The following is a 25,944-nucleotide window of genomic DNA, read 5'->3' as shown; positions in this document are numbered from 1 at the left end:
CTGCCACTCACACTCTCTCCTGGGATAAAAGGGCTCCCGTGCCCCCAGGCACAAATGCCACCTTTCCCTGACCGTCTCTCCCAACCTGGAACTAGGAACGAGACCTTCCCTCTAGGAATGTGGCTGATCACCTAGTCGTCCCTTCCTTCCTTCTCAGAAACCTAAAACTACCATGACGACAAAGGCAATGGAGTCTGAAGTGGCCGAATTTTACCTGCTTGTGTGTAAAAGACAGCAGGAGCACGCATAACCCTGAAGAAACTTGAGGGGGTAGCACGGACTTACAAAAACAGTGTCAGGAAGACTGATGCTGAGGGAGCTGAGGCTTCCCCAAAATGGTCAAGACAACTAAAAGGATTTAAAAAGTTATTTTTGGTTTGTGAACAAGAACAAGGAAGGGCTAGGCTGGCGCTTGGGCCTCTGACTTCCCTGGGAAAGAAAATGCTCTTTCGACCAAAAAGAGAAGGAAGGGAAGAGTGGACAAAGAAATGAGGGAAGGGAAGCCAGGACGGGTGGGGGGGATTTTTAAAGAAATGCTACATTCCAGCTTTTCGGCCAGGGGATTCCACTATAACCCATTCCTCGACACGGGCTGGGGATCCTGAAGGAAAGACACGGTCAGGAGAAGGGGCCATTGGCAAGAAGAGAGCAAGCATTGTTCCAAACTCTGGTCGCCGGAGCAAGACCCGCCCCAGGAGGGTTCCTGAGAGGGTAACTGGGGGAACCACAAGGAGCCAGGTTCAACAAACACCATCAACCCATCAACACCCAATGAACCTTACTGTTTTGTGTCGTAGGGTCACTGGACCAGGAGACAGGGAGACATCGTATCTGACAGATCACAAACTCAAGGGCTGTTGGCCAAATCAGCCACAGGCCTGGTTTGTTTAGCCTACACAGCGTTAAGACTGTTTATCTTGTCAATATTAAAATGTCAAATTTGACATGAAACCCAGATCGTCTTGAAGGTCTGCCTCTCCACCCAGCAGACAAGCCCCGGCTTCTGCTCTGGTCACCCCCAGCCTCGCAGTTCCATGCTGCTTTCTTGACACCAAGGCCAGGGGCCAGAGATTACTTGAATTGCCTGTATTAGTTATCATTTCATTCGTGTTACTTGCCAAGCCTTTGCACACATTTGCGCTTGCGACTTGGGCTATAGACGTTTAAGTCTACTAAGGCCTGCTGTGATCCCCTCGAGGGCCAGCGGTAGAGAACGACAGGCCGGACAGGCTGGCTCGCCATAGGCGGAATGACCATGCTCAAACTCAAGTGGGGTAGCAACTTGGGTGGGGGCAGGGGGAGGTCTCTAGTGGTCTGCCACGGGGCTCTGTCCTCAGCTAGTCTTTCCTCTCTCCTGATACATGCAACAGGAGGATGTGGCGGCTTCAAAGGGTCCTATAACCCAGGGTTTTCCCCCCACTTCTTTAGTACAGTCTGCAGTAACAAATACATCCTGTAACGTGATCCATTACATGCTTAAACATATGACAAGGTGGCAAAATACTATTTCCCCTTACGAGATACACAAATCCCTCCCTCCATTTCTTGTAGCTGCAACCTTGTAAGGCGATTTCACAGCCCACTAAGGAGTCCCAAGCCATAGCTGGACACACACGCAGGCATGACCTGATTGAAGAGGACCCATAGCACAGGCAGCGATGGCCCCACTCTGCCCAGACAGTCCGTGAGGGGACACAGAGCAAGCTAGACAGTGCAAAAGTATAGAGGTACGAGTCCCTTTAGGTTCTGAAGACAAAACTCATAAAAGTCTTTACACATCTGAAGTCTGTCAGGCACAGAATTAGACTCGTTTCGAGTGACTCTGAGGGATGGAATTAGAAAGTGAGTAAATCTTTAGAGAGGTGAATGTAGGCTCAATTTAGGGAAGACTAAATTTAGGGAAGACTGTGAGCACTCAGAGATGTTGACGCATTGGCCCGCGTCCCCCTAACAAGCAGGAGGCAGCAAGTTCTTATCAATGGAGACTGAGAAGGGAACAAGGTGGCTTATCAGGTGATTAGTGGCAATGCCAGATGATGGAGGCTAGTTGAGAAAGGCCCTTTCAAATGCCCCAGCTCTAAAACCCTTCACGATGTCTCCTTCCCATCCCAAAGATCTTCCCCAATGTTTGCTTTTTGTCTGGACCTCTCAGCTGACCTCCAGCTAGCTCCAACCCCGGGGACATGTTACAAGCCCACTGAGAGGCAGCTTGTCTCAAACAGAATGTAACTCCCCTCCCCACCTGCAACAGTTTCCTATTCTGGACAGTGTTCTTACACTCGTCAATGTTCCTGACCCCAGCATCGCCTGTGCTCTTCCAATGTGCCTCATCACCAGACCCCAAACAATTCTTAAACAAGAACACCTCTCTGTTCTATCTCCTCCCCCTCCATGCCTGCTCCCTAATTTGAGCCTTGCTGTGTATGCATACTTTCTATCAATCTGCCACCGGCTCCTTTAAGCAACTCCATGTGCCCCCCTGGGCCCCAGCCCACTGATTATCTCTATTGATGACGCCTCACCTTCCCTCAAGGCTCCCAGCACCACTTCGTAACTCCTCCTCCCACTCCACCTTTGCTCACCCTCCAGAATTTGAGAATGTCATGTGTATGCACAAAGTGCTTGGGGCGTGTAGCCATTATATTTTCCAAAATGGCCATTATATCCCTCCATCCCAAATGTACTTCTCCTACGGAGAGGTGGGAATCTATATGCTCTCTCCTCGTGAATTTGGCTGGGCTTGTAGCAGCGGTGGAAGTGACCCTACATGGCTTTCACAGCTGGACTGGAAAAGGCAACACAGCTTCTGCCTGATTCTCTGGGGACACACACTCTTGGGGCTCAGCCACCATGGGATAAGGGAGCCCAGACCACGTACAAAAGGCACATGCAGGGGGCGCCTGGGTGGCTCAGTGGGTTAAGCCGCTGCCTTCGGCTCAGGTCATGATCTCAGGGTCCTGGGATCAAGTTCCGCATCGGGAATCTCTGCTCAGCAGGGAGCCTGCTTCCTCCTCTCTCTCTCTGCCTCTCCATCTACTTGTGATCTCTCTCTGTTAAATAAATAAGTAAAATCTTTTAAAAAAAAAAAAAAAGGCACATGCAGGTGTCTGAGTGGACATTCCCAGCAGAAGTCCCAGCCAATAGCTGCCATCACCTGCCAAACGTGTGCGGGAAGGGGCCCTTCAGGGATTCGAGCCCAGGGGTCGAGTTACCCCCAGGTTTTGAGCCTCCCCAGCCAAGGCCCTAAATGTCAAGGACCAGAGATAAGCTTCCCCTGCATGTCTGTCCTGATTTCTGAATCCAAAGTCTCCAAGAGCAAAATAAAATGACTGCTTTATGCCACTAAATTTTGGGGTATAAAGAACAGACTATTTCAGGAACACCAAGACGTTAATGAGTGAAAAGAGAGACTATAAACAAACACCATAAAGCCTGTCAGTGCTGTGAAAGCCATCTACACGGAGGGTACAGGCCAAGTGTACATGTGTATCAAGAATGATCTCACCTGGGGCCCCTGGGGGGCTCAGTGGGTTAAGCCTCTGCCTTTGGCTCAGGTCATGATCTCAGGGTCCTGGGATCCAGCCCCACATCTGGGCTCTCTGCTCAGCAGGGAGCCTGCTTCTCCCCCTCTCCCTCTGCCTGCCTCTCTGCCTACTTATGATCTCTCTCTCTGTTAAATAGATATAATAAAATCTTTAAAAAAAGGATCTCACTTTGGGGTGCCCGGTGTTGGACGTAGTTTACTTAAAAAAAAAAAAAAAAAAAGATCTCACTTCAAAGTAACCTTTGATGAAGCTGGAAAGCTGGGCAGGTATTTGGGAGGGGGGAGGGGTGGAGGAATTCCAGATGGAGGGAGGAGCAGATGCAAAGACACACAATCCTGGGTGGGGGTGGGGGGCAGGGAAAGATAACTGCTGAGCACGGAGAGGACAGGTGTGTGGCTCACAGTGTGAACAAAACAGAGCAGATGTACCTTTTAGGAGGGGCAATCAGGTGACCCTGTAGAATTCAGACTGCAGACTGCAAGGCTGGTGGCCTAAAGACCAGTTGGGACACTGAGGTCCCAATCGGTGATAAGGGCCTGCAAGAGCAGAGAGGTGAGACTGGGCCATGCTTACGGGAGCGGACGACTCAGTGCAGGGGCTGAGCCAGGAAACAGAATCAATCGCCACCCGATAGAGCCTTACCTCACCAGACCTGCTGACCACGGGGTCTGAGCCAGATCCTACGGTCCCCACACACAGCCTCCGTCTGGCGGGGGATCTCTCTCTCTTCCTCTGAATCTGATCAACTGCACCGTAAGCGCCCACACTGGAGCTTCCGACACACCCTCAGGACCGAGCATACAGTACTCGGTATATGTCCCAAAGGACCTGCTGCTTCTTCCTCCCAGCACCAGGCTGGGACCTGCCCCTTCAGCCCCATACCTAGAGAGGAGAGCCCGTGAAATCCTAGGCAGAGCTGGAGGCTGCTTCCCCACCACAGCCCCACCACAGAGCATACCCAGCAGAGGTCGGTAAGGCAGCCAGCACCGGGAACACCTTCACCACGAGTGACTGGGGAATCTGACATCGGACCCGGGAACGGCCTGCCCCTAACCGCCCGCCATGGGAAGGCCCAGCCAAAGTGGGTCCCTATTTACGGCCACCTTCCAGGTACAGAACCACACCCTGGCCTCACTGGGATGCACATACCCAACCTTACCCAGTCCATTCCCATCCCAGGCTGTGCCTTATCCAAGCTGGGGGTGCTTTCCCCTCAATGGGGGGCAACAGGGGCTTGTTCCTGGGAGACAGGCAGAGTAAATGCCCTTCTCAGATCCAAGCAGAGACTTAATCCCGCTCTGTGAAGAGTGGACGTGTGCATACATTACACTGATCCCAGGATTGCACCCTGAGGGGACTCCAGATCCTTCTCTGAGGGTCCACGAACCTCTCCTGGGATTGGTTCCTGCACCCTGCCCGCTCAGGACTCCAAGGGCCCACCCATCTCTTCTCCTACAACCAACTCCCTTCTTCTGTTCCCAATCCCCCACAGCTGGTCCGCTGACATCTGCAGGTATCCAACAACAGCAGCCCACCCTCCCCACCTGTGGGGCTCCAGAGAAGTGTGGAACTCCGCCACCAAATGCCAAACATCTCATTTTGCCTCTAACACAGGGAGTGGGGTCAAAAAGACAAGGGATTTTCCAAGTCCTTCCTGGTTCTCAGAGTATCAGCACCCTGAAACCAAATCAGTAATCCCCTATCAAAGGGGAACAGAAGGAAGGAGGTTAAAGACTGCTATCTTGAAAGATCAAGAGATCCCTGCCGGCCATACCACCCTAGGGCCTCTAGGGAAGGGGAAGCCCAAAGAGGCACGGGGTCCAGGGGGCTGCTCCATGGGTGGGCAGCACTTACGCACCATGTTGGAAGAAGCGTGTTGGGAAGGTGTTTCCAGCCAGGATGGAGAAGTCTGTAGTCCGCCTCCACCAAAGGCCAGTGGCTGGGGGGCAGGGCTGGTCTTGGGTGCATCCTCTATGGTGGAATCTCCAAGAATGAATTCTTCTGGGATTCCAAGATAGTAGTGGCTGCTCCCCATCCAGCTGGCCAACAGACCCCACCCAGCGCTTTCCTAACAGCCTGCGCCAGCAGCTCCACTCCTCTGCCCTCCAGCAGCTGTTCAAGGAGCTGGACCTCCCAGTTCCGCCCTCTCCCCCAGTCCTAGAGGGCAGCAGCCAAATCCTTCCTACCCCCCTCCTCCAACTGATGGCCCCACCACCTCTCAGCACAGGGGCTGTATTTATGGCAGGTTCTGTCTAGAGGTGATCAATTATTCATCTCTTAAGAGGATTCTCCCCTCCTGGGATTTTACTGATGAAACAAATCCATGAGTGGGGAAAGAGACTTTTAGGGGAGCCCTTTCAGAGATGTGTTCATGCGCCCGCATGTGTCTGTGTGTGGGTCTGAGTGTGGGGGTGTGTATGCTGGATAGTCCTGTCCCATGTCTACACTCTCCACACCCAAGCTCTCTGCAGACAGCAAATCCTGCGGGGTTAGGTCTAACTTTAGAGACTGTCATGTATTGGCAAAGGGTGTTCTTGCGTGAGGTGGGGGAAGATAGTGGGCTCTTGTGGTTAGTAATGTACGTATCAATAAAACACTTTAAAATCTAATTTTTTTCCTACTACAAATTGGATGCAGATGTAGCAGTTCTCTCAATGCCTGGGGTGATGCTTGGGAAAAAGCTGAATTAGACCCAGTGACCTCAGGCCTAATTCCCTGAGGTCACCATATCTGGCAGAAGCACAGGGCTCTGACCATTCATGCCTTCTGACCCAACAGTAACCAATATGGTTTCAGGGAAGAAAGAAAAAGAAGAGGAACTAGGAAAAGTCTAGTAACTTTGATGAAGCCCTCTTAGAGTATCAAGCTAATCACTGCACTCTCACTTGTCTCCTCCAATCATCACAGACTTCTGTACGGTGGAGATGTACCTCCACAGATGAGGACCCTGAACACAGAGAGGCTAAGTTCACTTCACCAGCATCACACAGCAACCCAGAAGAGCACAGCAATTTTTTTCATCATTAAGTGTTCCTAATCTCACTTCAGGAAATGTAAACAAAATAAATAAGACAACAGAAGAAATTAAAAAGTTACATGTGCCGGAGACTTCCCCTGAAGCATTAATAGCCAAGAATTACAAATAGCCTAAGTGCCCCAAAATAGGGGAATGGTTTTAAAATGTTATGTTTTAATGGTTTTAAAATGTTATGTTGGTTTTTCTTCATGAAAAGAATATGGAAATAAATATAAAAAAGTACTCAGCTTGGGATGCCTGGGTGGCTCAGTTGGTGAAGCAACTCCCTTTGGCTTAGGTCATGATCCCAGAGTTGTGGGATGGACTCTGCTCAGCAGAGACCCTGCTTCCTCCTCTCTCTCTCTATCTCTCTGCCTGCCTCTCTGCCTACTTGTGTTCTCTGTCACATAAATAAAATCTTTAAAAATAATAAAAATAGGGGCGCTTGGGTGGCTCAGTGGGTTAAGCCGCTGCCTTCGGCTCAGGTCATGATCTCAGGGTCCTGGGATCGAGTCCCGCATCGGGCTCTCTGCTCAGCAGGGAGCCTGCTTCCCTCTCTCTCTCTGCCTACCTCTCCATCTACTTGTGATTTCTCTCTGTCAAATAAATACATAAAATCTTTTAAAAAATAATAATAATAATAATAAAAATAAAATAAAATAAGTACTGGTATGATGTCCATAGCACATGTTGTTGCTGCTCTTATGAATACTTGTCTCAGGCCTTTTCTTCCATAGGCAACCTTTCCTTGAAAAATAAAGCATATAAATATGCATTCTTTCATCCTAAGTGTTATTTTGTACATGTATTAACATATCTCTTTATTTTACTCATGGTACAGCGGGCTGCTAAGATATCTTGGTTAAGTGGATTCTAGCTTACTCTATTATTTTAATAACTAATTTTTATAAAATAAACAAGATCTCGAAATAAAAAAAAAAATTTTAGTTCATATCCTGCCTGCCCTTACCACTTACTAGTTGCGTGACCTTGCACAAGTTGGTTAACTTCTCTGTGTGTCATTTCTTTATGTGTAAATCTGGGGTTAATCATTAACCTCCCTGTGCCTCTGTTTCCTCTTCTATATTTCTGGGGTTCATAGTAGTACCTTACTTCACACGGTTGTCATGATTAAACGAATTAACATATGACAAGCACTTTCAACAGTACCAGGTACACAGGAAGGGTGAAAACTTCAGTTTCATACCAAGTGATGGAGGGGTTTAGCAGGAATGTTTTTCTCATATACCACTGGTAGAAGGCAAAATAGAAAAACCATTCTGGAAAGGTCTGTGGTTCTTTCTTTTAATGTTAAACATACACCTACCCTACAGTCTTGCAATTCCACTCCCAAAGAAACTTTGCAAATGTGCATCAGAGATTTGTACACAAATGTTTACTGTAGCATTACTCATAAAACTCAAATCCTGGAAATATTCTAAGCGCCACCAACCACGGAGTGACTATGGAATATTATATAGTAGTGCAAACAAATGAACTACAGGAGCACAAACAAATCTCAGAAACTAGACTAAGCTAAATTAAAAAAAAAAAAAGAAGGCAAGGCTTAAAAGGCTATATATAGTCTACCAATTCAAAAAAGTTCAAACAAAAAATAAAATTAAATGTGCTATAAGAAATTTAATTAAAGGTATGTAATTAAAACTTTTTTTTTTTTTTTTTTTTTAAGCAAGGGAATGATAAACACAAAATTCAAGGTAGTGGTAACCTCTGGAGGTAATGAAAGACTACAAGGTTAGGGGAAACAACTCAGACAGTTTTTTTCTTTAAATCTTTTTTTTAATTCAGTTTTTATCTTGGGTAGGTACTTCATGTGTGCATTATCATGCTTTATCTATTTAACGTACATAAAACACTAGGCGAAATACACATTGCAAATAATACACACAAAAAAATTACAAAACACGCTACTTTACCAGTAGATGTATAACTACTTAAAATAATTTTTTTAAAAAGGGACATTTTTATAAAAACACAGGGAAATGTCTTCAACAAAAAAAGAAACTCAAGAATGTACTCATAAATAGATGCTTTCTGAGGGGTTTTATGACAGGGAAGCATCTGAAGTGGAGAAAGGAAACAAGATCCAAAATATTACCCAATTTAAGAATTCCATCCACAACACACACCAACAGAACACCAAAGGAAAATGTGCAGAAACGGTAACAGTGCTCATCTCGGGGTGGTACCGAATGTGAATATTCCCTTGTTCCTAATCTCCAGACTTTATTGTAGGTATTGTAGGCAGAAAGTCTAAGAACAGAGTATGGACAACACACCTGAAACGGCATACACTAACCTCTGAACAAAAACTAGACGGGAGCTTCCCGGAAAGGAATGTGTGGGGTGAAGTTTCTTCTTGCTATTTCTCTTGGTAGAGAGTTTGTGCTACCCATCCCCCAACACACACACACACACACACACACACACACACACACGGACAGAGCAGCGAAAGTCCTACGAGATGAGCCGTGGGGGGGGGGGGAGGGGAAGACAGGGTTTGGTTGAAGTGGGGTGCAGAGGCTGAAGTTCCCCACCCGTTAATAGTTCTCTGCGGCTCAAAGTGCTCCCACCCCAAGTCCAAGGTAAAGCCCTGCAACGTGCACGGCTGCGGAAGCCGCCTCCCTGCGCAGCGCAATCCTCCCCCACCTCCCCCGAAGCGACCCCGGCAGGCAGCAGGAGCTGGTGCGCGCCGGGTGGGGGCGGGGAGCCCAGGCTGGGCGCAGTCTCCTGATCTTGGGCCGAGGCGGCCAGCTCTCCCGACGGAAGCCCCTGCCTCCAGCAGCCGGTGGCGGCCCGGCCGGAGGCCGGCCGGGGGCCAGCCGGGAGGAAATCGAGCCGACCACATCTGAGGCCTGGCGAAAGGCGCAGCAGCTGCCTCCGAAGCCGCCAGTGCACGAGAACCAGGTCAGGACGCAGAGGCGGCTCCTTGGCCAGACAGCAAGGCACACACACACATACACACGCATGCACGCACGCACACGCGCCCCTCCAGCAGCCGCTGGGGCCATCGCCCACGCCACGCAGTGCACGTCCAGAAGAGCCCCCACCAGCCCCCCGCGAGGCCAGGCACTCCCACAGCTCCACCCACCCGAATGCCCGCACCCGCTCCTCACCACCCACCTCCCACCCCAAACACGAAGCATAGGAGGAAGCAAACGCGCAGCCACCACAGCCCGCGGAGCGCCAGCCCCAAAAAGAACAGGAGCCCCATGCACATTGCCTAAAGGGGTCCAAAGGCCTCGAAACCTCCTGGCCCCACGGGAGGGCTGGAGGACAACGCTGAGGAGGAGAGCAGCAAATGGTTTTGGAAAGGCCGGTGGAAATCCCGGATGAAACAAGCACTCTCGTGTTCAAATGTAACCTCTGTAAGTCTTCCAACATCCATTTTAGTGGATGGGCAGATAAACGGGGGACAGTCAACCAACAGACTCCAAGGCTCAACACTGGTGAGTGGCAAAAGCCAATGGAACTCGGGAGGGGAGCGTGGATGCCCATGGCCTCCCAGCTGCCAAGCTTCTCCACTTTTGAAGAATGAGCTCCCACACACCAGGGATTTCTGCCTCTCCCTTGCACTCCTGACAGGTGAGTTTGCCCCAGGCCCTTCCTTTCTCAAGAACTCAAGAGGACTTACACCTTTTTTCATTCAAAGAAATGAATCTTTAAGCCAGCACCCAAAAATCTGGAGGAGAAGTAATTTGTGACAGAGGGGCCTCCAGCCATCAGTCATTAAGACCTACTTCACGAAGTGGGCTAAGAACTGGAAATGGGGGAGAAATGCCATTTAGGGAAGCCTGGTGACAGGAAACTAAGGAATGCAAACAAATCAAATACATTCTATTTGTCCTAAACTCCTAGGGGAAAAAAAAATCACACAACACATCTCCGTATAAAGTCTCATTATCCACAGGCACTACAGTCTGTTAGCCCAGATAACTGAAAGATGCCCGTAATCTAGGTTCTTGTACATGTTCATCTGGAAGTCCCATCTGCAGTGTTAGAGAAAAGGGCAGAGAAACCCTGGCCCTCCCCGTCCCAGAAATGCTCTCTGAGGGTCAGGGGTGATGAGGAAGACTGTGGGAGTCCTCCCTCTGGCCTTCCTATGGCACACACGCCACTCACCTCCCTCCCAGTTTCTGGGATGCTGCTAGATCTTGGTCCCCCATTCTCCATTTCTTCCTTCATCCCCTCAGCAGAGCTACTCTCCACCCTTCTACCTTCTGGTCTTCTGGAAACTTCCCCTCCACCCAAGGCTCCACAGCTCAGCCTGCACCAATAACGCTAAAGCTTCCTTTTTCCTAGACTGTTCCTCAAGCTCGAGCCTGCTTTCCCGCTCCAAGAAACATTTCTACCGATGCAATGCAGGCCCAAAGCACTTAAAACCTAAGTCAGTGGGCAGGTTGGGGGAGAGGGCACCCAGCTGACTCAGTCAGAAAAGTACCTGACTCTCGATCTTGGGGTCTTGTGTGTGAGCTCCACTCTGGATGTAGAGATGACTTAAAGTCTTAAAAACAAAACAAAACAAAAACAACTCACTCGGCACCTGTCCCCTTTTTCCCAGCAACTCCTCCTCTGAACATGGTTTTTTAAAAATTCATATGAAAAGTTATTCATCAATGAAGGTTTGATGTCAACCCCTTTTTGCTTCCATATGCAAGCAGACGGCTTGCCAACGGCTCCCCTCAACAGCAGTTCAGACCTGTCTTCTTCCCATTTTCTCTTCACTTCTCTCTCAGGGTATAAGTGCAGTACAAGTCTCCTTGACTGGCCAGCTGACCTCTGCCTTCACCTCAGCTCACACTGTCAGTCATATTCAATCCACTGAACCCCCAACCCACGGCCCCAACTCCCAGACCAGTGTGCCGAATTCACTGCTTCAATCTTTTCTTTTGGTTCAAATGGTAAAAATAAGCAAGTAGACAAGGAGATAGGCAGGTAAGTAGGTAGGTAGACAGATACGTGTATCAAGGGCAATAAAGATCCTGCCACCCTGCTCTTATGAACTTAGGCTTAGAATTTTGTGTTTTTTCAAAACGTCTTTTCTACACATTAGTGAAAACTGAAAACTCCGGATGAGGGCAACAATTGGGTAAATTAGAATACAACTCAATGGCATATTAGAGAATCCTCAAAAACTATAAACCATGAACGCTAAGGGAATGTGTTGGATAAAATGGGCAGGAAAAACAGCAGAATACCAGACTGTACGAAGGTCATGACTATAACCACGTAAAACCATGCAGGCAAGGGGCACAAGCCGGAAAGTAGTTTTTTTTTTTTTTTTTTTTTTAAAGCAGAAAGAAAGAAGAAAAAGCAGGAAGAGCTAGAGTGGCCCCACAGAATACTAAAATTTCACCTAATGATGCTAGCAGCACATCCTAACCATCAGCCTTTCATGTAGAGCGTACATGTATGTTAAGTCAGGCACGCTTCCAGCAAGCCTGTGTTGAAAACTTAACTCGGTGAGTGTTACTTGCAGGGACCGGGGAGGCAGGACCGGGTGAGCCGTCTCTGCCTCATGAACAAAGACGTTAGGGATGTCTGGACTCATCTTAGATCTCATTCAAGGGAAGGTTTCTCTAGGATAGACCCAGACCAATACCTCTGAAGTGTGTATGGCAGCATAAATCTAGGCTACAGACTCTGTGGCTTTGAGTCTGTGATGAAAGCAATGAAAACTGATATTAATTATGCGTTTATCTCTGAGTGAAGCTGCCCTTTGTGCAGCTACTGACAGAATTATCACAGGCACACTAAAACTCATTACAGAGCCAAGGAAAACTCTGGTGGATGACCCAAAGGAATCAAGCAGGGTCCTAAGAATAGAATGACAAGAAAGGTAAAGGAGAGTTTCAGTAGAAGATGATGAGAGGGACGGAAGAACAGGAGACTCCCTCCCTGCGAAGTGGAAAACAAAGAAATAAAAACAAGGAGTTGCCACTTCCCGGGGGAGGACTACAGTTTACATTTGGTCCCCCCCCATGCAATTGGCATATAATTTATAAAATTGGGGTTACTGAGTATATTCAGGATTTTTAAATACTTAGCTCTTCCCTGACTGTATCCTAGGTATTTTCCCATAGCGTTTCCCATGCTCTGGCGCGGGTGAATTGCATGTGATGTGAATTATATCGAAATAAAATTGTAATTTAGGAAAATCCTTTAGAGGAAACCTGTATCTCCCTCCCTGTAAGAAGCCTTAGGACAAAAAGCAGAAACAACACACGCTCACAAGAAGATGGCTGAGCTGGAGAGCCCACCCCGACGCTGAAAGGTAAGGGACAGAGGAACGGCAGGAACCTTGGTAGAAACTCCCCTTTTAATTCCTTCACAAGGGTTTGACATTTCCATTTCCCCACTGGGTCACAAGTGAATGTGAGAATAAGAGGGGTCTTATTTCAGGGTGAGAGCTGGTGGTCAGGATAGGGACACCCCCTCCCATTCTGTCGCTACACTTGGAAGGGAAGAGCCTCCCCAGGACGGCAGGAGCATGGTACCTCCTGTGAGGAGGGGAAAGCAAGATGGTGTGGCCATAAGCTGTGGGCTGAGAAAGAAAGAGCTGCGTTCTGAAGATGCATAAGCAAGGGTCCCCCAACCCAAGATTCACTGCCACAAACTCCAGTGATCAGCTATGCAGTCACAGGGAACAGTCACAAAATGCAGGTGGGTTCAAAAGGCCCTTACTGAAGAAGGAGAACAAGAAGGAAAAGAAAAATGGGGGAGGGGAGTTTGCCAGAGATTCAGTAAAATAAAAGCAAAATAAGACAAAGAATATGTATTAAGCAATTAGCATGTCCTTTAAAAAGTTAAATGCAAACCATTTTGTTGAATACCGGAGTAGTGTTTTTAATACCCACAATACAGGCCCTTTGTTATGAAAAGACCATTCTAGAACCTCTGGGAGAGGACACAGGCAGGTGAGCTGGTGACTTGCACACTCAGGCCCAGCCTCCAGACATATCCCATGTTCCCACTTTGGGCTGGAGATGAGCAAGTCCTAGCCACTAACTCCAAAACTAATGGGGGAGGGAGATCTGAAAACCACATCCCCAACCTGGGGGTGTCAGTCCTCAGAAAGCAGCAGCTGTGCCCCCCCAAGGCCACGATCCTTGCTCCTCAGCCTTCATCTCAAGGGAAAGGCTGGACCAGTTTTAAAGTCCCTCTCTCTCCCCAGCTATGGCCTTGATCTCTGGCCAAACCAAGATCAGCTAGGAAAGGGTTGGGGGTGGGGTGCTGTGGCCCGGCATTGCCAAAACACAGGGTGAAAGGCAAGGGCAGAAGAGGACAGGTGGCTGATGATACAAAGACCTAGCAGCAAGATGTTCCCCTGGAGCTGGGGGGGGGGCATGTGACCAGCAGAGACATCAGCTTGCCAGGTGGGACCCTCACATCTTCTAAGGTTGTCTTCCTATAAGCCCTGGATAACATTTTATCTCGCTGGGCCTCAAATTCCTCATCCACTCTTAAAAAATTCTTTACATGTGTTAGAGAAAACTGAGGATCCACTCAAGTTAAAGGAGACTAAGAAACCTGAGCACTGAATATGTGTGACTTTGTGGGGTTTTTTCTCCTTATGAAACAGACTGTGACAATGGGCAAAATCTAAATAATGCCTGTAGGTTCATTTATGTCAATAATGTTAATAATGCTAGTGTTCGTAAAGTCTGTAGATCAGGTCTGTAGTAGTACTGTATGTATGTTCATTTCCTGGTTTATCGTGGCACTGTATTAATTTATGTGATTATGGAAAATCCACACTCAGGGTGTCTGGCTGGCTCAGTCAGTGGAACATGCAACTCTTGATGTCGGGGTTGTAAGTTTGAGCCCCAGGTTGAGTACAGAGATTACTTATAAGACAAAATCTTTAAAATATTAAAAAATTACTTATTACTTATAAGATAAAATCTTTAAAATATAAAAAAAAAAGAAAATCCACACTCAAGTGGTTAGAAGTAAAAGGAATCATGTCTGCTACTTACTTTCAAATGGTTCAAATAAAAATTAGAAAAAGAAAGCAAAGCGCATGTAGTAAAATGTTAACATTTGGAAATCTGAGCGAAGAGAATTCCTTGTACTAGTCTTGCAACTTTTCTGAAACTCTGAAAGTACGCCAAAAATAAAATACTTTTTAAAAGAATTATGTTATTAGATGATTCTTTTTTTTAAGATTTTATTTTATTTATTTGACAGACTGATCACAAGTAGGCAGCGAGGCAGGCAGAGAGAGAGGAGGAAGCAGCCTCCCTGCCAAGCAGAGAGCCTGATGCGGGGCTCGATCCCAGGACCCTGGAATCATGACCCAAGTCGAAGGCAGAGGCTTTAACCCACTGAGCCACCCAGGTGCCCCACGTTATTAGATGATTGATAAGACTCTCCTAGTCTCTGTAAGAAGGTAACATTCTCCACATTTTAGGCAACAGGAAGAGGACAGCTCCTTGACAGCACCAGGAGGGCTCTGGAACTCAGGGTCTCTAACTCAAGTCCTCCCTCCACCCAGACTCCAGCTTCCGAACAGCAAGGGATGGTGAGCACCAGACACCATTCTAGATACCTGACAAGAACCTCAGCGCAGAAAGCAAGTAAGTGACCAGAAGGCTGTCAGGAGAAGCAGAAAGCTTTGGAAAACAGATCACCTTGTTCTCCAGAGACCCCTTCCCTCCACTTGCACGGGCACAGACGGTTCCTCTAGTGCACACCCCAGAGGCTAACCAGAAGCTTCAGCCAGCATGCATGCACTAACTCCACCAGAACACGCAGCCCCACAACACGGAACACAGCCTGGACACGCAGTATGGCCCTGGGAGGGCAGCCTTCAGCCATCTCTGACCATGGAACACAACATCTGGAAATCCTAAGTCAGTCTACTAAATAACTCTAGGATCAAGGGAGAAAAAAGAAACCAAATCACAACTACATTTATTTCTAATTTATGTGTGCTACTTGTCTGTGTCATGGTAAGGATGTACTTTAAATATCATTAATATGTAAACTGATTTGAGTATAAAAAATAAGAGCTATTTCTGGGGAAAAAAGTCACACTTACAGATCTGAAGATTAATGTCCATGAAAATAATAGCTATTCACAGAGGAAAAGTTCTTCTATTTCTTCTAAAGCTGCTTCTGTAAATACTTTTTACGAAACATGAAGGAAAATAAATTAAGGCTCCATCCAAGAAGATAGAAAATAGAATCCTTTAAAAACGTAGGAAAGGAGCCCCTGGCTGGCTCAGCCGGAAGAGCATGCAACTCTTGACGTTGGGGTCGGGAGTTCAAGCCCCATGTGGGGTGTAGAGAAGACTTAAATAAAACTTAAAAAAATAAAATAAAAAGTAAATAAAAATGTAGGAAAAAGGAATCCATAAAGACAGAAATAGTTGATTAGAAAACAAAATGTAGTGGTATTTATAAATGGAATCTAAGAGATGGCTCTCCAAAAGACCAATGGAATAAAGAAACTTCTGGCAAGGCTGAATCATTTGAAAAAGAAAAACAGATAAACAATATTAGAAATGTGAACAGGAATGTAACTATTATCAGTGAATAAGGCATGAAGTGCACTACTAAAAACTTTGAAAATATTAATGAAAGGATGATTTTCTAGGAAGAGGTAGAAATATTAAAACTATCAATCACCGGACAAGTAGAAACATATCAGAGAACAACCCTCCCCCAAAAAAGGGCACCAGGACCAAAAGTTATTCCATTATTTTTCTAGGTCATAAAAATGATTTGTTTTATTCTTTCATTTAATTCTCCCAGATCCTTATAAGGTAAGCACACTCTCTCACAGACAAGGAATCCAAGGGCTCAGAGGGGCTCAAGCAGTGTCTCCAAGTCACCCAGCCACATGTGGCCAACCTGGGACTCAGTCCCACAGCCTGACATTTCTGGGGTAAGGCTCAGAGAATTCTGTGTTCCAAAGTGTTCAAGTACTTCTGTGATCAGCCAGGGTTAGAAACTTCTGGGCCCTTGCTATTTAAAGTCTGGTCCCATAAACAGAAGCAGCATCACCTGTGAGCATGTGAGAAATGCAGAATCTCAGGCCCCACCCCAGACAGACCTGATGAATCAGAAAATGCATCATAAAGAGGTTCGCAGATGATATGGATGAATATTAAAATATGAGAAGCACTGGTCTATCCTATATCTACCTGCCCGGTCTGCTTCAATTCCCTTTAAAATTTGTAAAAGCAGCGCCTGTTCTGTCTAGCACAACCCAAAAAAATGAACTTATGTACAGCTGGAGGGAGATCTGATCCTATAGCCACGCACCAAAAAAGTGTAGCAAAATAAAACATTAAAAAATTAAAAGAAACTTGTAATATTTATCAAGGTCTGAGAGAATACCACTAATAAATGAAACTCTTACTAATTCATAAAGAAACACACAAAGAGGCAAAGGAAATAAAAATATATTCACATAGTAGTCCAGAGACCCAACTAAACAGAGCAATAAGAGATCTGAGAATCAAATGTTATGCCCATTTTTATGCCAATTAAAAAATAAAGATTTTATAATAAATATGTATTATTTTGTTGACAATCAGGGGAAAATCAATAGGCATTTAAAATAAAAAATATATATATATGTATGATTGTTCTAGAAAGACCCAAATATTAACAGGAATTCTAAGTGGTGAAATTACAGATGCTTGCTTTATTTATTTATTTATTTATTTATTTTTAAAGATTTTATTTGTTTATTTATTTATTTGACAGACAGAGATCACAGGTAGGCAGAGAAGCAGGCAGAGGGAGAGGAGGAAGCAGGCTCCCCGCTGAGCAGAGAGCCCGATGCGGGGCTCGATCCCAGGACCCTGGGATCATGACCTGAGCCGAAGGCAGAGGCTTTAACCCACTGAGCCACCCAGGTGCCCCACAGATGCTTTATTTTTATGTGCTTATGTGAACTTCCTAGTTTTTCTGCAGTAAATTTACAAGCTTTGTAACAGACAACAACCAAGAAGTTCTTAACTATTTCTTAGTTTGACCTGATTTGTAATTTAACAGCTTTGACACTTAATCTCTCTTGGATTTTCGTAAGTCCTCACACATTATTTCCTTTTCACAAATCACAGTCTTAAAGACACGTCCTTTCTGTCCTCATCAAGAACCAAGCCCAGATAAACAGAGCCCTTTACCCTACTCTGCAGCCTGCAGCACTCCAGTGCGCACAGGAATCACCCACAGGAAGCCCGCTGCAGATGTGGACCTCCAGGTCCTACCCTCAGTGATCACCCCTGTGCGTCCACGGAGGTGATATGGAACCAGATGGTCCCCTATCTTTAGAGAAGCCCCCCGCCTGGCCAATAACCCTATGGGAGTGAGGGAAAAGTATAGAAAAAGGGAAGTCTTGACTGGTTTAGAAATTGGGTGAACTTACAGGTTGGCAGGGGGACAGCGGTCTCTTTCCACCCACCCCCTACTCTGTGCACGTGCAGGGTTGACCAGGGCTCCTGCTGCTGAAAGAGGGCAACAGGTGGGTAGAAGGCAGGAGTAGAAAAAGGTTTTCTCCCAACAGGTGAGCTGAAGTCCAGCACAGCCCTGTGTCTTAGCCTCCCTGCCAGAATGCACTCTGCTCCAGGAGAACACACTTGGAACAGCTAGCTCTACGGGTTCACGGAGGTCCATCTGCCATGGTTTCTGTGTGGCACCGAGAAGACAGCTCCTCCCCGGCCAGCAGAGATGCAGCACAGCTGCCACGAGGGGCCCGAGGACTTGGCCTGGTGCTGGTGGGCCCCACGGGGACCTCCTTCAGCCCTGGAACAGAGCTTCCCCTCCCTCCTCGACCTTGTGGGTACCCCCTTGATTCCAAGGTTTCCTGGAGAACTTTAAAAAACCAGCAGAGGAGCCAGAGAAAGGGCTCGGTCTGCTACGCCACCTGAACATGAAAGGGGAGGAGGAACAGAGACCACCAGCTAGATGAGAACTGCTCACTGCTTCTGCAGATGCAACCTGGTGACACAAGGAACCCTACACGTGACGACCCTCCTGGCAACAGGGAAGCAGCTCACAGCCCACATCTAACTGGCGTTTCTTTTTCACTTTTCTCTTTTCAAGCCAAGATGACCCCTCTCCCCACCTCCTTTTTAGGGAGGGCAAGAGACAGGAATCTGGGCCCTGCTTAACAGCAGCAGGGGTTCCCACGGCTCCCAGGGAAGTTGGGGGGTCCCTTGTTCATGGCTCCCAGCAGACGCAACCTTCCTAGGCAGGTAGACAGCTCCATCTCCAATGTAGTTCTTGGGGTAGCAGAGACCGGGAACGTGCAGTTATGGGGCGAGGGGCCGGGGACGGGGCAGGGCAGAGGGGCTGGCACTGGGCACAGGGCGCCTGGGTGGCTCAATCGGGTAAGGGACCAACTCTTGATCTCAGCTCAGGCCTTGATCTCAGGGTCGTGAGTTCAAGCCCCGAGCTGGGCTCCACGCTGGGCGTGGAACCTACTTAGAAAATAAATAAATAAAAATAAAAGGCGAACACAACGGGGAAGATTAGCGCGTTGACAGGCTCTATCTAGAACACGCTTGCGGGAGTCTTGGACTCTGAAGAGCCGGACAACCAACAAAGATGCTGCCTCAAGAAAGGAGACCGGACACACAGAAGTGGAGCCAATTTCTACTTCCAGCTTCCATGAACCCTCATCCCCACAGAGCAGCTGCAAGTAAGTTTGTGTTTTAGGCTTCCTTCAGGTGTCTGGGAACTGAAAAGGCAGCTCCCCCTCCTAGTAGTTAGTACTAATGAGAGTTAATGATAAGTGGGCTGTTAGTCCCCAGGTAATTACAAGGTGTGGGTTCACAGGGCTCCTCCCTGATGCATGTCTGTGGGAAAACAACCTAGGACCTTCTTTCTACATTGGGGAACAGGCCGGTGCCCCATCTATTATCCAGCTCGCAGCCTCCAGGCTTGCAGCCAAGCCTGTGTTAGATTCTGCTCCTCAGACCGGCCTAGGCTGTCACACTTTGAGGAGGTGAAGCTCATTGTCTCTCCCATCAATTTGATTCTACAGCATTTATTAAAAGGACTTACTGCATGCCAGGCCTTGTGCCAGCTCCTGGGAAATGGAATTGAGGGAGAGGAGCGAGCACCTCACCACAGGAAGTCATCCCAGGCCCTAAAGTACTCCTAGGGAAGTACAGACTTCCTGTGAGGCAATGAGGGAAGGGTGGGTGCTGGGGCCCAGGCGGTGGGAGCACTGGAGACAGGCAGCACAGCTGCAGGGACAAAGCCCAGAACTTTTCCAATATACCTGCAGAAACAGGTTAAAAAGTGTAACACAGGCGTGCCTGGCTGGCTCAGTCAGAGGAGCACATGACTCTTGATCTTGGGGGCTGTGAGTTCGAGCCCCATGCTGGGTGTCAAGATTACTTAAATAAATAAAACTTTTAAAGAAGTATAACAGAAAAAGATCCCACTCACTGCAGTAATGACCCACAACATCTTAGATCTGAATCTATTGAGAAATGTGTCAGAGCCAAAACTTTAAAACTCTGGTGGACATACAAAGACTAGAAGAGACCGATATACTTTCCATCTCCTGGATAGGAAGACTCATTGTAAAGCATTCCATTCTCCCCTAAATAATCTATAAGTTCCATGTAATTGCAATTGAGAAATCACATTTTTCACAGAATCTGACAAGTTGTTTATAAGCTTATTTGGAAAAGGAAATACAGAAGAAAAGCCAAAAAAAAAAAAAAAGTGGAAAAAATGAGTTCTGGGTTTTTTGTTTTTTTTTTTTTTTAACTCAACTGTTATATAAAAACTGCTGTAATTAAAACAATAAAATACTGGGGCACCTGGGTGGCTCGCTCAGTTAAGCGTCTGCCTTCAGCTCAGGTCATGATCCCAGAGTCCTGGGATCAAGTCCCATGTAAGGCTCCCTGCTCATCAGGAGCCTGCTTCTCTCTCTGTCCCTCCCCCCAGCTCGTGCTCGAGCACACGCTCTCTCTCAAATAAATAAAATATTAAAAAATAAAATAAAATACCGACATAGAATCAGACAAATAATTCAATGGAACTGAAGAGAGGCTCTAGAATGCCCATGAATATGTATTTTTTTTAAATATTTTATTTATTTGACAGAGAGAGATCACAAGTAGGCATAGAGGCAGGCAGAGAGAGACAGGAGGAAGCAGGCTCCCCACTGAGCAGAGAGCCCGATGCGGGACTCGATCCCAGGACCCTGAGATCATGACCTGAGCCTAAGGCAGCGGCCCAACCCTCCGAGCCACCCAGGTGCCCCATGAATATGTATTTATAAAGTGCTTAAGGTAGAATTATAAACCATTTGGGAAACTATAAATAATCAATAAACAGACTGGCTTTCTATTCGGGAAAAATTCAATCCCTATCTCAACATACACAAAAATAAATCTTGAACAAATAGCCAAAAAATGTACGTATATATGTGTCAATTACCACATTTGTAATTACAAAAAACTGGAACTGTACAAGTCCATCGATGAAAATCAGTTTAATTACAATAACTCTATAAAATGCAAGACAAAAAAATAAAATAAAATGCAAGACTCTACAGCCTTTATAAGGCTAAGATAGATGCACTGACATGCAAAGATACCCTCAACATATTAATGACCAAATAAAAGAACACCAAAATATAAAGGATGGTACAAACACATTACTGCAGGAAAAGTAGTGAGTTCACCTACTCATTTTAAAGTCTGCAAGATATGTATAAATTGACAACAGAGATTACACCAGGATGGAGAGAAAGAGCAATTTTCAGTTTCAATCAGTTTCAAACTGATTTTGTATAGGTTAAAAAAATTTTTTTTCTCCCACAGATCTGGCTGCTAAGCTACTAAGCTGTTACTAGGTCCCTGCCTGGCGGTTTGGAGACAAAGCCCCTAAAAGTAATCAAGCTCATTCTCTGGCCTTGCCATTGATCCACAGCCAGTGATTCTCCCTTGTTGGGAGCAAAGTGAGCCAGGATGCATCAGGACTTGGTCTTCTCACATTGGTGCCATCAGCATCTCCCCAAGAGCACTAGCAGACATGAAATAGCAAAACCTGCAAAAGAGGCCACAGTAGAACTTAGAGAAAAAGTCATATTTTTAAAGGTGTCTGTGACCAAAAAAAAAAAAAAAAAGGTAGAAAAAAAAATAGAGCATATTACAGATCCAACGGAGAATCTAGAAAAAGCACATACCAAATAAACCTGAGGAAAAGAAGACAATAAAGACTGAAGCAGAAATTCATGGTTTAGAAGACAGAAAGCTGGGGCGCCTGCCTGACTCAGTCAGTATAGAGCATGTGACTTTTGATCTCAGGGTCGTGAGTTCAAGCCCCACGATGGGCATGGAGCCTACTAAAAGAAAGAAGGAGAAAAAGAAAGAAAGGAAGGAAACAAAACAGAAAGCACAACTGACAAATCCATGTGCTTTTAAGTTACATAAAAAAAATTAATGTACGATGTTGGAAATTAACAAAGTGAAAAGAAATCACAGCTACTGAGGGAACTGAAGGGCAATAACTATATACCCATGATTCTATTAAATTTGAAAAGAGATCACTTTCAGAGAAAACACAAAGTAAATGTTTTGTAACAATAGCCACAGAAATTATAGGTCAATCTCCTTCACAAAAATAAATGCAAAACTCCCATGCTGATAAATCAAACAGCATGCTAAAAAAAAAAAAAAAATACCTCATTACCAAATATGGAATATCAAGGAATGTAAAGATAGTGCAACACTAAGAAATGCATTAACGGAGGAGGCTATGTGCTATGGTGAGTGCTGGGAAGTATGTAAGCCTGACGATTCACAGACCTGTACCCTTGGGGCTAATAACACATTATATGTTAATAAAAAATAAAAAAGTAAAAAAATAAATTATAAAATTTTTTTAAAAAGCATATTTATTTTTAAAAATTAACAATGCAAGACATCACAGTGGTTTCAGTAGTTTCATGTTTACTACTTTCTGCATTATTTCTGCTAAAACAGTTCATCTTTCTTTGATATGAGGTATTCTTTCACGTTTAAATGTTAATTCTAAAAAAAAAGGAAAAAAATGCATTAACACAATTCATCCTATTTCACCTTCAAACCATGTTAAACAGATGTGACAAAATGAGGCATCCACTGTTAATAAGGAAAAACTCCTTAATAAAATGGAGCAAGAGGCAAATTCCCTAACATGACATAAAGACCTCAAACAATCAGCAATACCATGCTTATGGGTAAAACACTAGCAACATTCATATTAGAGTGAAGGGGGGGCGGGAATCACTAAGGAGAACAATGGCCTCTGCTCACTAAATATTTGTCAAATGAATTTAACATGGAAGGATAGTCCTAGGAGAGAGGTGGTAGTCTACAGACAAGGGGATTGGCTCTGAAGTCAGCTCCACCTCCTGGAGAAACAGCAGCCCTTGCTCACACTACTGGCCTGAATCTGTTTTTGTTTTTGTTTTAAAAGATTTTATTTATTTATTTGACAGAGAGGATCACAAGAAGGCAGAGAGGCAGGCTGAGAGAGAGGAGGAAGCAGGCTCCCCGCCAGTAAGAGAGCCCAATGCGGGGCTCGATCCCAGGACCCCAGGATCATGACCTGAGCCGAAGGCAGAGGCTTTAACCCACTGAGCCGCCCAGGTGCCCCTGAATCTGTTTTCTTATCCGAAAGGTGGGGCTACTACCACCTGCCTCCAAGATGTCACAAGAACCATGAAAACTTGGCCCCACGCACCACACACATGGGGAGTGATCAGTAAGCAACACTACAGCTAGTAATATGCAGGATAAAGCAGGCTGTAACAAAGCATGACTCCATTTTTATAAACAACAGAAAATGAGGAGTTCACTCTGGAACAACCTGAAGTTAGGGGCACTGACCCCCATGCAGCTGAAAATCTGCATATAGCTTCTGACTCCCCAAAAAGTGAACTACAGAGAGCCTACTGATGGCAGGAAGCCCTACCATAACATAAACAGCTGATGACCATATATTTAACGTTTTATGTATGATCTACTGTATTCTTATAAGAACGCTGAGGAAATGTTAAGAAAATCATAAGGAGGGGCACCTGGGTGGCTCAGTGGGTTAAAGCCTCTGCCTTCGGCTCAGGTCATGATCCCAGGTTCCTGGGATCAAGCCCCACATCGGGCTCTCTGCTAAGCAGGAAGCCTGCTTCCTCCTCTCTCTCTGCCTGCCTCTGTGACTACCTGTGATCTCTGTCAAATAAACAAACAAAATCTTTTTAAAAAAATCATAAGGAAAACACATGGACAGTACCATAGTATATTTACTGAAAAAAAAACCCAAAAGTCCATGTGTCAGTGGACCCACACAGTTCAAATCCACGTTATTCAAGTGCACAGAGTCAAGTCTGGGGAATACTAGTGAACAGTGGTTAATCAGGTTGTGAAATTATGGGCAAATTCCTCCCCTCTATTTTTATTTTCTCATTTTTTCCAACAAACATGTATTATCTGTAAAATACAAAAAGAGACTAAAAAGCAAAAAAAAAAAAAAAAAAAAGGTAACAGTTCTGGATTCAGCCAAGATAGAGGCCTGGGCAAGGCTCCCAGAGAAGGTGGCGGAGGAACGACAGGTGGGGGGGTGGGGGCCTGGTTACTGAGGGGCGGGGCTTGCGGGCCGCCGGGGCGCCTGTCGTGGTGAAACCCACCAGTTTCAGGCACACCCACGCCGCACGGCGTGGAGCGAAGCCCAGCTCCCGGCAGAGGACGAGACGAAGCCCTCCGGGCCCGCAGCCAGCACACAGTGCCGTACAACCGCGGCGCCTGACCTGACTTTGTGCAAATGACACAGAAAGCCTGGATGATGGGAATGGGGTGAGAGCACTCATTTCTTGAGCCAGGGGCTTGTTATGCAGGTGTGTTTGCTCTGTGAAAACTCACCCAGCTGCACACAGTATGTACCCTTTTGTGTGTATGCTGTACGTCAATAAAGTGGTTTTTTTCTTTAATCAGAGAAGAACACTCAGTTTCTGTCCTCTGCCACAGGGCTTCCCTCTTAAATTCTGGTTTTGATAAATATGAACTCATGGGCAAGTTTCATGGAACAGAACATTCAATCCAGTATTTTGCCTGACATGTCTTGCTGTCTTCATTTTTCCAGACTCTTTATTGATTACTACTAAAATTATCAATGGACAAGAAAAAAATTCTGGGGCAGTCAGGGAGACACGGGAAAGCCAAACCAGATGAAGGCCAGTGGCTCTCTGCCCCTGAGCACACGTCTGAAACCCCTGAGGAATCCTGAGAAATGCTGGCACCCAGGCTCTACTCCAGACTAATTACATCAGCTTCTCAGGGCCTGGGGCCCCGGCACTGATATTTTCTTTTTTACAAGCTCCCCAGATGATTCCAGGATGCAGTGGCACCGAGAACCACTGAACTAGCTGAACTGAACTAGCTGAACCGGAGGGACTGGCCCCCAGGCGCTCTCCTGAGCAAGCTTAAGCATGCTCCATGCTCATCCAGGCAGAGGCTGTGGGGGTGGGAGCTAGCATTTAGAGCCCAAGTGCCCTGGCACCCTCCCAGGCCCTCCTCCACGTCTCACGACCCCCAGACCTCGGGCAGAGACAGGGGGATATCATGCCCCCGCATAAAGGAGGCATCCTCTGGAAGGCTGGGTTGGGGGGAGCTTCCCAAGGGCTGGACTCAGAGCCCTGGGCTCTGGCTTCCAGCCAGGTGTTCAGAATGCTCTGGACCACTTGCCAGTCCAGCCCCAAGACATGTACCACTCCAACCACACAACCCCAGAGCTAAGCCCTAACTACTACCCAGGGTCCAAATGACACCACCGGGAACCCACAGCTGGAAAACAGGAAACCGAGGAAAAATAACAGCGAGAAGAAAGGCCACAGGGCAGAGGTCAGTGTACAGCTCAACCATCACACAGGACCTGGCTCAGGGACAAGGGGCAGAGCCAGTGTAGAAGGGATGTCACATGGACCACCTGCCCAGAGTCTCCAAAACCCATCTCTGGGACCCCCATACTACCCTCATCTTGCAACCACTCTGACTAAATGTGTGAGAGAGGAAGCCACAGGTCTGACCCAAACAGTAGCTGTCATGGCCCAGCAGCCCCACAGCATCTTATAAGCACCTAGATAACTGACAGGAGTCATCCCTGGCTTATAGCCCACAAAGCAGTCCCCTCAAAGGCCCCCTCTGCTCAGCCCAGAACTTAGGGCTGGGCTCAGAGCACAAGGGGTGAGAGTGGGGATGGACTGAAGCCATGAACAGTGTTCTAGGATGGAGAACACAGCAGGAGAAGAGACAGGGATGTGCTGCACCAGGAAAAAAAGAATGGGCATCTCTGGGGCACAGCCTGCCCCAACCCACTGCAAATCCATTTCTGTGTGCCCTCTGTACA

General features: G+C 46.6%; 1 protein-coding gene across 6 annotated transcripts in view; it reads right to left on the bottom strand.

Moving 5' to 3' along the window:
* The window catches only part of TET3 (tet methylcytosine dioxygenase 3), a 101,499-nt gene that overhangs the window by 51,747 nt on the left and 23,808 nt on the right, over positions 1-25,944 (bottom strand). The window contains exon 1 of one of the 6 annotated variants that reach the window (XM_044261416.1): positions 5,404-5,430. The exons of the other annotated variants lie outside the window; for them this stretch is intronic. Within the exon in view, the coding sequence (XP_044117351.1) occupies positions 5,404-5,406 (3 nt within the window). The 5' untranslated portion in view covers positions 5,407-5,430. Of the gene's footprint in view, positions 1-5,403; positions 5,431-25,944 lie in introns of those variants that run through there. 6 annotated transcript variants of the gene reach the window in all.

This window comes from Neovison vison, chromosome 8 (assembly GCF_020171115.1).
Source record: "Neovison vison isolate M4711 chromosome 8, ASM_NN_V1, whole genome shotgun sequence".
Lineage (NCBI taxonomy): Eukaryota > Metazoa > Chordata > Mammalia > Carnivora > Mustelidae > Neogale > Neogale vison.
Note: the sequence above shows the minus strand (reverse complement) of the source record. Positions and strands in the feature narration are given on the sequence as shown.